This window comes from Vidua chalybeata, chromosome 11 (genome assembly GCF_026979565.1).
Source record: "Vidua chalybeata isolate OUT-0048 chromosome 11, bVidCha1 merged haplotype, whole genome shotgun sequence".
Taxonomy (NCBI): Eukaryota; Metazoa; Chordata; class Aves; order Passeriformes; family Viduidae; genus Vidua; species Vidua chalybeata.
The window spans coordinates 3,437,952-3,450,228 of NC_071540.1; the positions used below are offsets into that span (position 1 = coordinate 3,437,952).

Consider the following 12,277-nt stretch of genomic DNA (forward strand, 5'->3'; position numbering starts at 1 on the left):
CCCCTCCTCCCCTTAAAACTCCATTCTTTACGTGACACTCTCCAAGTTGACTAAACAGAGTTTGACTTTTTCTGTGCATAAAGTTTAATGGTTTGTGTAGAGTCATGAGGTATCAATGACAACTTCTATGCTGCAGCAGTTTAGATGAAGTAGTTGTCATGACACCTCAATTAACTAAACAAACATACTTGTAAGCAGCTGCAGCTCATGTGCTCTGCATCACCTTTACTTGCACACAGATCAGACCACACGTGCCAATGACTCTGCCCCTCAGCTCTCTGCCTCTCCTCCCCTCCCAGCCAGGGAAGATGAGGCACAGGGCAGTACTGCTCACTCTCAGCTGGGATCTGGCATGTGTGTAGCTGATTCTGGCAGTGCAGAAATGCAGATCAAGCCATTGTCACCTTCCTCTTCCTCCCACTCCTCCCCATTCTCCACTTGAGGTCACCTTTCAGGAATTGTGTGCTAGCTCTGCTCTAATTAAAGGAGAGTTTGTAGATAAAGACACATAGATCTGCTTGCCCATAAAATGTGTTTTTATCCAAAGAACTAGGGCAATCAAATAAGACAGCCAGCCTGAGGCTGTCTTGAGATCGGCAGGTTTTGGTGATGCACGTAGCTTCACTCAGGCCAGAGCTGTGGAGCAGCTGGCAGCTCTAAGTCAGTGCTTAGGTCACAGCCGAGTTCTAATTGCCTTCACTTCAAAAGGAATGTCATGTTTCTTCCTAAAGGAATAACTTCCAATACCTCCCTCAAAACACAAAGCACCAAGGAAGAGAAGAGACAAAAAAGCAGGGTTCCTTGTTAGAAAGTTGTTGAGGTTACTGACCTAGAACAGAGACTGGACAGAGTTACAGAATAAAGCAGGGATTTGCTAAAAGGCCTCACTGGATCCACCTTGGGCAGCACAAGAGCCCAGCCAGGGCTACAGCCAAGGTGAGCCAAAAGGGTCACAGAATGGACGACCGCTCACAAGGTCTCTCGCTTTGATCAGTTCTGGCCCATCTGCATATTGGAGTTAATTGTCCAATTCCAGCTTTAGCCCATGAAGTCCCACCCTTCTTGTTTTTCTCTCTTCAGTCCACATTGTTTATGCTCTTGGCCTGAGATCTGGATCGGTTGTCCTTGGACCCCAGCTAGAGAAGGATTTGTTTTGTCTGCCTACTTTGTGGAGAGAGCTCACCATCCCCTAATATGAAGCCCAGATCCACACACTAGAGCAGTTCAGATTCTGAAGAATGTAGAAGTAGACCTGAGGCATCACTGCACTGCAATGGATGCAACCAGTAATGAATATTCAGTCCAAGGGACCAAATGAAAACTGGTCTGAAATAAGCCTTGAAATTCCCCTAATGTGGGTGAGCTCTTAGCACCAGCCATTGGGCTTTGCAGAAGTGGTTTTGTGTCACAGTACTTGATATTGTAGCTATAGAAAACATGTGGCTACTGCTGTGCATCAAAAAGGGAAAGAAAATCTGAAAGCAGGAGTAAAAGTATAGAACAAGTCAAAGGGTTGTGATAAAAGGGATACTGTTACATTGCATTAATCTTCAAGCAATGAACACTGAGGGAATAAAAGAGGAGAAATAAATTACTAAATACTTGTAACGTAACAGTCAAGGACTTGAAGACTTTTCTTGATGAATAACTTACATGAGTAGGATCATCCATGACTTTGGAACTATATTAACTTTTGGAAATATGCAAAGCATGGATTGTTTAGTGTTTGAGCAACCACACAGCTGCTGCACAGAAAGTGCCCAGGAGCTTCCTGACAGCTAAAAAACGGCCAAGTATTTTTGTAGACCTAGAACTGTAACTGCTTTGTTTTTGTTGTTGACTTGTAGCTCACTAGTACCTGGAGACCATAAAAAAGAAGATTCAAGACTATTTTAGAGACAGCACACAACCCCCATGCCACAGGGTATTCAGTGGCAGAGAGTTCCAGGTAAATTCAGCGCAAACCCCAAACCTGGCAATAGGAGACAAGGACCATAGAGCAAAGGTTATTACGGCCAGGTGCATCTTGGCACTGAGCCAAGACCACACTGTTACCTTTGGGGACAGCCCTTAAATAGCTTTTCCTTTCCATCAGCCTGTTGCATATTCATAGTCCCTTATGCGTATCCATAAACTAGTTTACATTTTCCAGGAACTATTTTACACGACCCCTCCTCGGGTCCGCTTTTTTAGAGCACGCGTGTTTCTTGGCTGGGATTTTGGCTCCTTCTCCTGATCACCTCCAGTGTGGGCCTTGGTGCACAGTGCCTTCAGAGGGTGAGTGCTGATGGTTGGCAGATGTGTGCAGGTGTCCTCATGCTGTGTTCATTGGGTGTTCTCCCATCCCAGCAGGCATTTTAACACAAGCACACTTCTATCAGCTATTGCACTACTATGTCTAAGCTTATTAACAGCAGAAATAAGGATTATATCTTTATAACAAAGTTACTTTAACACCACAGATATAAATGCATTTCCATGGATTTGTGAAAAGCCAATGTTGTAATATATATCTGTAACAGATAATTTGTTCAAATTTCCTTTTCCTTGAAGAGAATTCAAAAGTCTTTGTAGATATATTACTGCATATGTAAATACAAACACCTTGATGTTAACATGTACAGATATATCCTGATGATCATTACTGACAGCCAATGGAAGGGAAAAAATAATCAGATTTTATAGGCTGACTTCTTCCCTCTAATACCTGGCCTTTCTGGCTGAGATGCCAGACTCATGATCACACTGTTTAATTCTTTTTCAGTTAAAGATAAGTTGTGAGAAAAGCTGTGCCTTCAATGAGGCCTGGCCTTGTACACATCTAGTAAAAATGCTTTTTCTGTGTTTGAAGTTTCTCAAAAGGCAGATCTTTGCCCTGGAAATGCAACTCTCAGTCAGTGACTTTCTTGGGAGAAGGTGAAATAAAATGCAGCTTGTGCTGCACTTAATGCAGTAAAATTGCACAATACAAACCTGATGTACATAATAGATTATGTTACATATATCAAATTACACATGCACAGGTAAATTTTTCAAAAGGGTGACCTTCTATAATTGTTAACGCAGATTTAACCAGTGTTAAAAATACATTTAACATTTGAAATTCTGATGGTTGCAGTTCTAAAGCTGCTGACTTATAATGTCTGAAAATGTGATAGCAGGTGGGATCTTGATGCATTATTTACTGAACCTTTATGATTTATATGAATTATTAATCCTTTGCTGCTTAGATGAACCGGTACAAAATTTCTCCTAGATTTGAGCAATTAGTATTACTTATATTTAGCCTGCTGTTGTACTTCTTAATTCAATCATCGTGTTTCGTCAAAACTTCTCAAAGCTCCTCTATGATTCTGAAAATCCTTGGCAGGGAGGAGGGGCAAAGTAACAAAGGCATCATTGAGTTTGTTTTGCAGATGGATGGACTACAACCCACTTTAATAAGGATTGACTATCTGAATAGCGTGAAGTCAAACCTGTATTCCAGTAGGACTTTCCAAAGGAACTCCAAAAAGTTCTAAATCAAGGATGTTACTCTAAAGCAGTATATGCTAACTTTTTAAACACACAGAACATATTTCCAGTTCCTGAGAAGTTACTATGCACATATTCATATGGTGTTTTCTTTCTGGAAGACCAAAGTAAGCAAGCAGATTGCTCTTCCGTATTGAAACACAGATGTTGAAAAAGACAGCTTGCTTGGTTTTTATTTGTTCCAGATAGATGCAAAATACAGACTTCTGTCCAAGGCAATTTGCACAGCTTAATCTATATGAACAGAGCAGATGTTAAAAAAGAAGCATCAGAGTCCAGTTGCTGCTAGCCATGATTACAGAAATCAGCATCTTCTGATTTAATATTAAAACCAAACTTTTATCATTCAGAAGAAAAAACCCAAGTTTTGCAAAATACCACTGCACGTGCACGTCAGGAATGCAAAAAAGTATAAATTTGTTGTGCTACTGCTTGTCCAAGCGCTTGCTCAAGCTCGTGGATGGCCGCGTTACAAAGCCGATGGACGCTTCCAAAGCGCTGCAGTAAGAGCAGAGCTTTTGCTTTGCCAACGCCGGGGATGTGCTGCACCGCCTGGAGCACTGCGGCTCCTGCCAGCTGAGCGCGCCGCTTGCCAAGGAAGGGGTTGGCGCCGCCATCCCTGCTCTGCTCCCGCACCTGGAGCCGAAGAGAGCTGTCAGCGACACCCAGCGCTTCTGCCAGAGCCCCGCGGCCAGGGCTGACCCCGGCTTCATCTCTGCACAGCTCAGGGCAAGCGCTAGGAAGCTGGAAATACAAGCTCCCTCCTCCATCCCTTATCGGATGCAGTTCGACGAAACCTTACTTAGGAACAGTTTCTTACTAGCAACAACAAATGAAAACAATGGTTTTTGTCATCTTTGGGATGCAGTCAGAGAAAGAAAGGGTAACAAGAAACAATTTAAAAGCAGTTTCCCTAGCCTTAGAGAAAGCAAAGTCTCAAGCTGATTTTGACAGTGACAACTGCTTAATGCTACCTAGTGGTACCTCACATGTACCTACATACATTACCTAATGTAAGATTACATTTAAAAAATCCAGGATCATATTCTTCAGCCTTTTTGCTTTGTTCCCAAATGAGCCTTCTTTCCACTGAACTATACTACTGAAGATTTATTCCTTCCATGCAAGTGATGCTGTGCTCCTTTAAGATCCTATGTATTCTCCCTGCTTTGCTGTACATCTCATATTTTAATATAACACAGAAACTTACTAGTTGAATAATAAGCTGAGAAGCTTCTCCTTGATTGGCCACAGGAAGCAACACCATTCCAAGTTCGAGTACAACAAGTTTTTGTACTCCTAGGTAGTACTGACCACTGATTGGGGTTTTCTCTACGATTACAATTCCCCTAAGACTGCTGGCCTGTGTTGAAAGGAAAAAGGTATTAGGCAAAACCTTGTTAATGACAAGCTAATGCAATGGAACAGAGAGAAATTCTTTCAAGTATCAGCTGCCTAATAGCAAATCAGAGGAAGAGCATAAGCTGCAGCAACAGGACAGAGGTTTAATACAGCATTATCACACAGCTGCAGAATTGTTCTGTTTCCAGGTGAAAATTATCCCAAAAGGTCATCTCCAATGGAATTGTAAAAAACCACAAGAAGAATGTTTTCAGAAGCATGGAATAAACAAGTATCAAGTGAAAACTTTTCTCTTTATATAGCACTTACATTTCTAAACCTAACCAATCTTCGTTTGAATTCATCCCCTGCAACCAAATCTGCTTCGGAAATAAGTAAAATGCAAGTTCTGTTTGAAAGATGAAAGTCCACCAGTCCCAAGGCATCTTCAAAGATGACTCTAACTTTCCCTTAGGGTGCGATTGTTAGAAGAAAACATACAGTAGTTAAAAATATACTAACAATTATTTCACAACAGAGCGTTCCTAAAGTGTCAGTAATTCTAGTGACTTGATCATGAACTTTATAAAAAGCCTTTTCTCCCTTGAAGTAAATCTATTACAAGCAATCCAAACTACTGTGTGATGTCTTTAGTAATGCAAATTAATAGCAGTTCCAATCTACAGATTTAAAAGTACTAGAGCTGCTCAGTAAACGCTGGACTTGAACAAAAATATCACATGCTTTTCTGGAGGGATCATCACAATTTAGTTTCAGCCTGCTAAGCTAGTCCATAGCACAAACATGGGACCAGTCAGGCCCAGAGTAAAGCATATTCCAGCCGTTTCACCTTCCTGGGCAATAGAGGGGCATGTTTTGCCTGACTTGCTTTTCTTCTTCCAATTTGTTTGTGCTTACCTTGTAGCCTTTGGGCTAGCTCTGACCCTCTCCACTTCTCATTTCCAATCACATGCCCGTAAGGGACAACTATAGATCCCGCTGTCACAGGAAAGTTTGCCTTTGTTGCCATCAGACCTCCTTTAAAATCCTCCTTCAGTAGCAGCTACACCCTAGGAAGAAATGTGGAAAAGTAGCAACACATTTTGCAAACCTGTTCCAAGCGTATAAATTTTAATCATAAACTTAGGATGCAATATTCTGGAAGAGACACTACCTCCTTTCTCAAGCTTCCTTACAGCTAAGGTGAACGTACCAAAATCGGCCAGCAACTCTGTTCACTTTTACAGGCTGTTGTGTTGGCGTGCAAATTCCACTTTCCGCTTTACTGCTCAGTCTGAAAACCGCCTGAATTAAAACACAGGTGATGAAAAAACCCACATTGCCTTTTCCATACCTTCATCCACCCTTGCTGGGAGAAAGTCTTCCTGAATTACAAAGCCAACTCCAGAGGCACCTCCATCCCTCAGTTGGTGGAAATCTCCAGACCAATTATTACAATGCAGCTGCTGGGAGAGATTATTTTAGGTTTGCCAGCTTTACGCTGTGTTCTGACTTTAACGAGCCTTGGGGGCTAAGGTACGATCTAAGTACAAGCACCACAGACCAGCCGGTACCACCGCAAAGACGCATACCGAAACACATCCCGGAGCGGGGAGAGGCCGCAGGGGCGCTGCCGGCCCAGAGGAGCCGCCCGCAGCGGCCAAGGGCCCGCCAGACAGCGGGGCCGCGACGCGGCACACGGAGCTCCGCAGGCCGCGGGCGGAGGAGGAGCGGAAGGGCCGAGGGCCGGAGGAGGAGAGGAGCAGCGGAGGAGAGGAGGAGCGGAAGGGCCGAGGGGCGGAGGAGGAGAGGAGCAGCGGAGGAGGAGAGGAGCAGCGGAGGAGAGGAGGAGCGGAAGGGCCGAGGGGCGGAGGAGGAGAGGAGCAGCGGAGGAGAGGAGGAGCAGCGGAGGAGAGGAGGAGCAGCGGAGGAGAGGAGGAGCGGAAGGGCCGAGGGGCGGAGGAGGAGAGGAGCAGCGGAGGAGAGGAGGAGCAGCGGAGGAGAGGACGAGCACCGGAGGAGAGGAGGAGCGGAAGGGCCGAGGGGCGGGCCTCAGCCGGGGCCGTTGCCGGGGCGGTTGCCACGGCCGAGCGAGGGTGAGCAAGGCCCGCGCTGACTGGAGGAGCGCGGCCCGCAGCAAATCCGCCGTGGCCTTGTTTCCAGGCGGGTCGCGAGGGCGAAGCGTCCGGCGCGGCGAGGAAGCGGCTGTGAGGCGGTGGTTGGAGCCGTTTACATCAGTCCCGTCCTGATGGCGTTCCTGTTCAGAAGAGGCCGGAGGGGCCCCTTCGTGAGTATCGCTGTGCGGAGCGCGGGGCTCCGTTACCGTGAGCGGGGACAGCAGGACACGGGGCTCAGTGCGCGGCTGGGACGAGGGGTGGTTTCTGCGCTGATGCCGGCGATCGCTGAGCACTTTGAAGTGAAAACCGGGGAGAAAAATGAAGTCCAAGCCAAGGCAAAATGGTATCCGGGGGCTGGTGCGTTCCTTTCGCTCAGGCCTGCCCGGCTTTTCGGGAACGCCGAGCTTCCCTTGCCGCGCCCTCCGCTCCGGGGAGCCCTGGGCGCGGGCCCGGGCTGGCGGCGCAGCTCGCTCGCCCCCAGCGCTGCCGGGGCGACCCTCGCAGCGCCCGTTCGGTGCTGTAAAGTGAACGGATAAAAGTTCTGCTCGAAGGCTCAGAGCAGCAAAGGCTGTACGGTTGTCAGCAGCTGTGTGGGTGTTCTCTTCCAGAGTACTTGAGCTAACTGAATTTTTGTTTATTACTACAGTGAAAGTATTGATCTTCTGTTGTTGTCATACTTTACTTCAGCTGTGTTCCCTGGTAGTCTCAGTAGGGTCAGTCATAGTCGTGTCTGCAGTCAATGGCCTGTAGTAAATGAAATGGTGCATGCCGGACAGGCGTGCAGAATTAGGGAGCAGTGCATTTGCAAGACTGAGTAAAAAGGCAGTCTTCTAATGCACCATTTAATTATTTGATGTGACTTCATGTAAAACCAGAAATATTTCCCAGTTCGCATCTTCAGTCTCCTGTTGGAGAGGTGAATTAAAAAATAATTGGGGGAAAAAAGGTCTGTAGCAGAAACAGCAGGAACTTAGCCTGTTTCACTACATAGAAAAGTAACATCTGCCCAAAGGTGATGGACTTTATTATGGACTTCATTATTATTCTGATGCCTAGAGAGAGAACAAGAGGTAATGAGCACAAACTCAAGCACAGACAATTCAACTTAAAGAGAATAATAAAATACTGTGAGGTGGTTCAGTACTGGACCAGGTTGGAGATACACAAGATTTGACTGGACAGGATGCCAAGCAGCTCTCTTGTGGTTGAGCCAGCTTTGAGCAGGAACTTCAGCTAGACAATCTCCAGAGCTCCCTTCCAACCTCAACCAATATACAGGTTCCTTCACAGTACTTTTGTAGGAACTCTGGTCCCAGTTTTTCTGAGCTGGTATTTAATGTTGTACCATTAAAAAAAAAAATTACTGTGCTTACTGATGAAAAAAATGTGGGGTTTTTTTTTTTTTTTTTTTTTTTTTTTTTTTTTTTTGGTTTTTTTATGATTAAGGTTGCAAGACTTAGTGGTGGGGTTTTTTTTTCCATCTCATACTGCTATGACTAAGGATTGACAAACTGTAGAAGAAAGGGACTAATATTGTTAGTCTGAAGCAGCATTCCAATATTTGAAAAAAGTTATTTTCTAATCCAATTTTTCTGGTATATCTATAGGAAAAAGATGAGTAATTTAAAATTCTGGTTTTGCAAATTGTCATATAGTGGATAGAAAATGTACATTCATGGGTTTCATGTAAATTACATTTCTAACCTTCAAGAGCAGCTGTTCATAAATGTTAAATGAACTTGCCAGCTTTATATAGTGTTCTGACCTTAAGGGGAATGAAATGCCATTTCAAGTCTTCTGTTTACATTAATTGCATGTAATTGTTCTTCCTTTTTGTATTATTTTGCATTGTTAGTTTCTGTGCACATTCAGTTCTGTGTTTTTTTCTCATTGTAATCCTTAAAGTCATTGTCAACTAATTTTATTTTAAATCATTTAGAAACATATAGCTCATGGCCTGGTCCCTGCTGCTACCATAGCTCCTAAACCTGCAGTTCCCCGCACCCCTCCCCCTCGTAGTCCAAACCCTTCTCCAGAAAGACCCAGGTATGTGTTGGTTTTTGGGATATTTTGAATTATTTTTTCTTTTTTTTATATATTTTTGTTGTTTCATCAGATATTGTAGCATACTAGAAAAATCTGGTTAGAAGAATTGCATGTCTTCACAATATTTACAAAACTTTACATAAAAAGAATATATTTTTAAGGGGGGCAGTTTCACACTCTGAACTTTTTCCCCACTCCTAAGCATGGTAAATATTCAGGACAGTAACTGTTATGAACATGTGACTTATCTGAGTCAATTAAAGATGAATTGACTATTTAAAGTTAGTGGAATTTTTAATTTGGCTGCTACAGTAGAGTGTAGGACTGCAGCAGCATGAGTGCTGTGAGTCAAGAAATGTTAGCTCATTAGAAAAACATGAATTAAACCTTGCTACCATACCAGGGACTTAGAAACCTGGCATGTAACACCACCCTGGATTGGAAAAATACAACTTCTTTTTCTTTTAAGTTGTAGTTTCTTACAGTTCTTATTCTATGCTTTCTCTGCATTCTGGTTGTTTTCCATGGCCTTTTTAGTGTCTGTAACATTCCTACTTAATTTCAGCTAATTTCTTCTTCCTTTTTGGCCTCTAGTTCTTGTCATTCTTTTTACAGTTCTCAGCATTTCACTGCTTTTATCTTAGTTGCTACTTATTTTTCCTTTTCATCATACCCTTCTCCGTACTCCCCAGCATCACACAAATAGGCACTTCTGTTTGCTTGTCCTGCTTTGCAGTGTGCCAACATTTATTAACAACTTCAGTAAAAGGTTTAGAGTAGGGAATAATGGAGACAAAATAGCAGGACATGGAAAACCTTTTCAACACAACACAAGGGAGTATTGTTATGGCTAAAGTGAATGCTAAATACTGTAAATTATTGATGTGAATTTTGGGAAAGTAGCTCAGTATATTCCAAGATTTTCATGCATGTGATTTAGGAAAACCAGTAGATACTGCACCTTACTCTTGGATAGCTGCATTACAATAGCAAGCTGTTTTGTGCTTTACTTTGGGAGGTTATAGTTTATAACCAGTCCCATGGCCTTAAGTGGTATTTATGCTTGTTAACTGTGAACATTTTGCTTTGATTAAATAGCAAACCCATTTTGCAAAGGAAAAGGTATCAAATGTGGAGCACAGAGAAAGCCTCAGTATTGCTTCACTGCTCTATTCTGTTTTCTTCCAGGTCTGCTCTAGCAGCAGCAATCCTTGCAACAACACTAACAGGGCGCACTGTTGCTATTCCTCAGCCTCGGCAGAGATCCTTTTCTGAAACAGATTCCACCTTCTTGGAGCAAGAATGTTTGGAACCATATGCAGCAGTCACAGAGCTCAGAATAGGGTAGTGTATGCTTTCTGGTTTGATACCTTCAATTAGAAATGGAATCTCTCAATGATCAGTTTTACCAAAGAGTCACAGCAAACTCCTGCTGTTACAGCTACTTACTTTTTTCTTACCATATCATAAATTCAGTCTGAAGTGTCTAACAATCCTTATTCCATTTCTTGTAAAGTGATGTCACACATACAATCTTCAGAGAGGCAGATTTTGATTGTACAACAGTCATAAGCAAAATCATATACTATTTCTGTCAAATGATGATCAGTTTTACAGTATGTGATGAACTGAGGAATCATTTCAATTACATGTAAGATATTACCTTTGTGTTAAAATGATTATTTCAAACTGCTGGCTGCAGTCATAACTGCACCCAGGGGGAAGTGCTTGCAGCCAAGGCTGATATAGGGTTTCTTGGGGGGAGGTGAAGTTTCACAATTTCAATATTTAGCATTTATTCATTTTTTTCCCTGGTTCTGTGCCTTGCAGGCATCTTTATTTTTTTTTTTTTTGTTAATAAAACGTTAATAAAAAGTTTTTTTCACTTTCACCCCCTGGTATCCATTTCTCTCAGTGGCAGAAGAAAAGGGAGTTATTGATGCCCTTTCTCTTTAGAGGAAATGCTCATTCCAGGGTGTTTTCTCCTGAAATTTGTCTCAAAAGCAAGACAACTACATTCCTTGTTTGCAGCTAACAGAAGCTTAGATGTCTGTCTGTCTCTTTGGACTTGTGTATATTGTAAGACTGATGATTCTGCTTTGCTAGTGTTGGGTTTTTTTGAAGAGTACACAGTGCTGAAACAGGCATTAAATTGCTTTTTGCAGCTCTAACTGGAAACTTGATGGTTGTGACAGGTCTCCTCTGCAGTCCCTGGAAATAACAGGCAGTTATGGTGAAGAAGAGGACGTGGATACATCTCTTTCAGATGCTGATAAAGAGGCAGAGTCCAGCTGTAAGAGTAATGAGAAAGAGGAAGGAAGCTTTAGCACCAGTGCTATTTATGCTGTTCCCTGCAAAACTAAAAAGGTAAGATTTTTAAATGTATTAGTTCCTTTACCATGTTTTAATATATTAATGCACGTTAATATTTCGGGTGCTTTGCATTCTCTTCTCACTCTTCAGACATGTATTCAATATTTATTTCACATGCTGATTTTTGTGATTCATTTACTCTTACATGAGTTGGGTGGGTTTGTTGGTTGTCACAGTCTTGCTCTCTGGTTATTAGGAGCGCACTGGTAATGTATGTAATTATCATGCATAATTATATTGTGTATAATAATCATGCATAGTCTTGTAAAATGTCCATTAATTTATATTGAGCATGGTACTTACCTAGTAGGTGATTTGTTAGAAGCACTGTTACATGGTGAAAGCTTAGTTAATGGTTCAGTGTTGTGCTAATGAGCACAGACCTATGTAGAAATGGGGAGATTCAGAATCAAACCAAATAAATGAACCTTTTCTTGAAGACCAGGGAATTTTTGTATGCTATGATTTTGGATTGTCTTAGCCAGAAATGAACTTAATACTCCTAAGGCACATTTAAAATTAAATCAAAAATGAGACAAAAAATTTAACAGGAAGAAGTACCTGAGTAGGAAAAAGGCAATAAAAGATCTCTTAAAAAATGCTTCTTCAAAAAAAACCCAGCACCAGTAAAGTAGAACCATCAGTCTTAGAATATACACCACAAATTCCAAAATGTGAAAGAATCCATAAAACACCCCAAGGTGAAGAGACAGTAGCTGGTAAGAAGAGGGAAGGGGAAGAAAAAAAAAAAGGGGGGGAGTGAGTAGAATATGTGAAACACTGGTGTGTGATCAGTGGGAAAACCAGCAAAGATAATGTTAACAGTGGTTCATTAATCCCTCACAGCAGTGATACAGTAGATAAAT

General features: G+C 42.5%; 3 protein-coding genes across 11 annotated transcripts in view; 1 reads left to right on the forward strand and 2 right to left on the reverse strand.

The window, feature by feature from the left end:
• Positions 1 to 5,881, reverse strand: part of LOC128793626 (Fanconi anemia core complex-associated protein 24-like) — a 71,196-nt gene extending 65,315 nt beyond the window's left edge. The window contains exon 1 of the mRNA XM_053952976.1: positions 5,794 to 5,881. The gene's annotated coding sequence lies outside the window, so the exon portion shown is untranslated. The remainder of the gene's footprint in view (positions 1 to 5,793) is intronic.
• Positions 3,682 to 6,487, reverse strand: LOC128793623 (Fanconi anemia core complex-associated protein 24-like). 5 transcript variants are annotated; one of them, XM_053952963.1, is made up of 6 exons: positions 6,468 to 6,487; positions 6,089 to 6,180; positions 5,794 to 5,945; positions 5,206 to 5,345; positions 4,745 to 4,897; positions 3,682 to 4,170 (listed from the first exon to the last, which is right to left on the reverse strand). In XM_053952963.1, exons 3-6 carry the CDS (start codon positions 5,903 to 5,905, stop codon positions 3,928 to 3,930), a joined length of 648 nt encoding a protein of 215 aa, XP_053808938.1. In that variant the 5' UTR covers positions 5,906 to 5,945; positions 6,089 to 6,180; positions 6,468 to 6,487; the 3' UTR covers positions 3,682 to 3,927. The 5 variants fall into 5 exon arrangements, with proteins under 5 accessions (XP_053808938.1, XP_053808935.1, XP_053808934.1 ...); XM_053952960.1 differs by lacking the exon at positions 6,089 to 6,180 and adding an exon at positions 6,230 to 6,338; XM_053952959.1 differs by lacking the exon at positions 6,089 to 6,180 and adding an exon at positions 6,230 to 6,341.
• The window catches only part of CEP89 (centrosomal protein 89), a 33,551-nt gene continuing 27,760 nt past the window's right edge, over positions 6,487 to 12,277 (forward strand). For 3 of the 5 annotated variants that reach the window (XM_053952947.1, XM_053952949.1, XM_053952952.1), the window contains exons 1-4: positions 6,487 to 7,162; positions 8,932 to 9,038; positions 10,227 to 10,382; positions 11,204 to 11,405. In XM_053952947.1, coding sequence (XP_053808922.1) covers positions 7,124 to 7,162; positions 8,932 to 9,038; positions 10,227 to 10,382; positions 11,204 to 11,405 — 504 coding nt within the window. In that variant the 5' untranslated portion in view covers positions 6,487 to 7,123. The other 2 variants (XM_053952950.1, XM_053952951.1) reach the window with 2 other exon arrangements.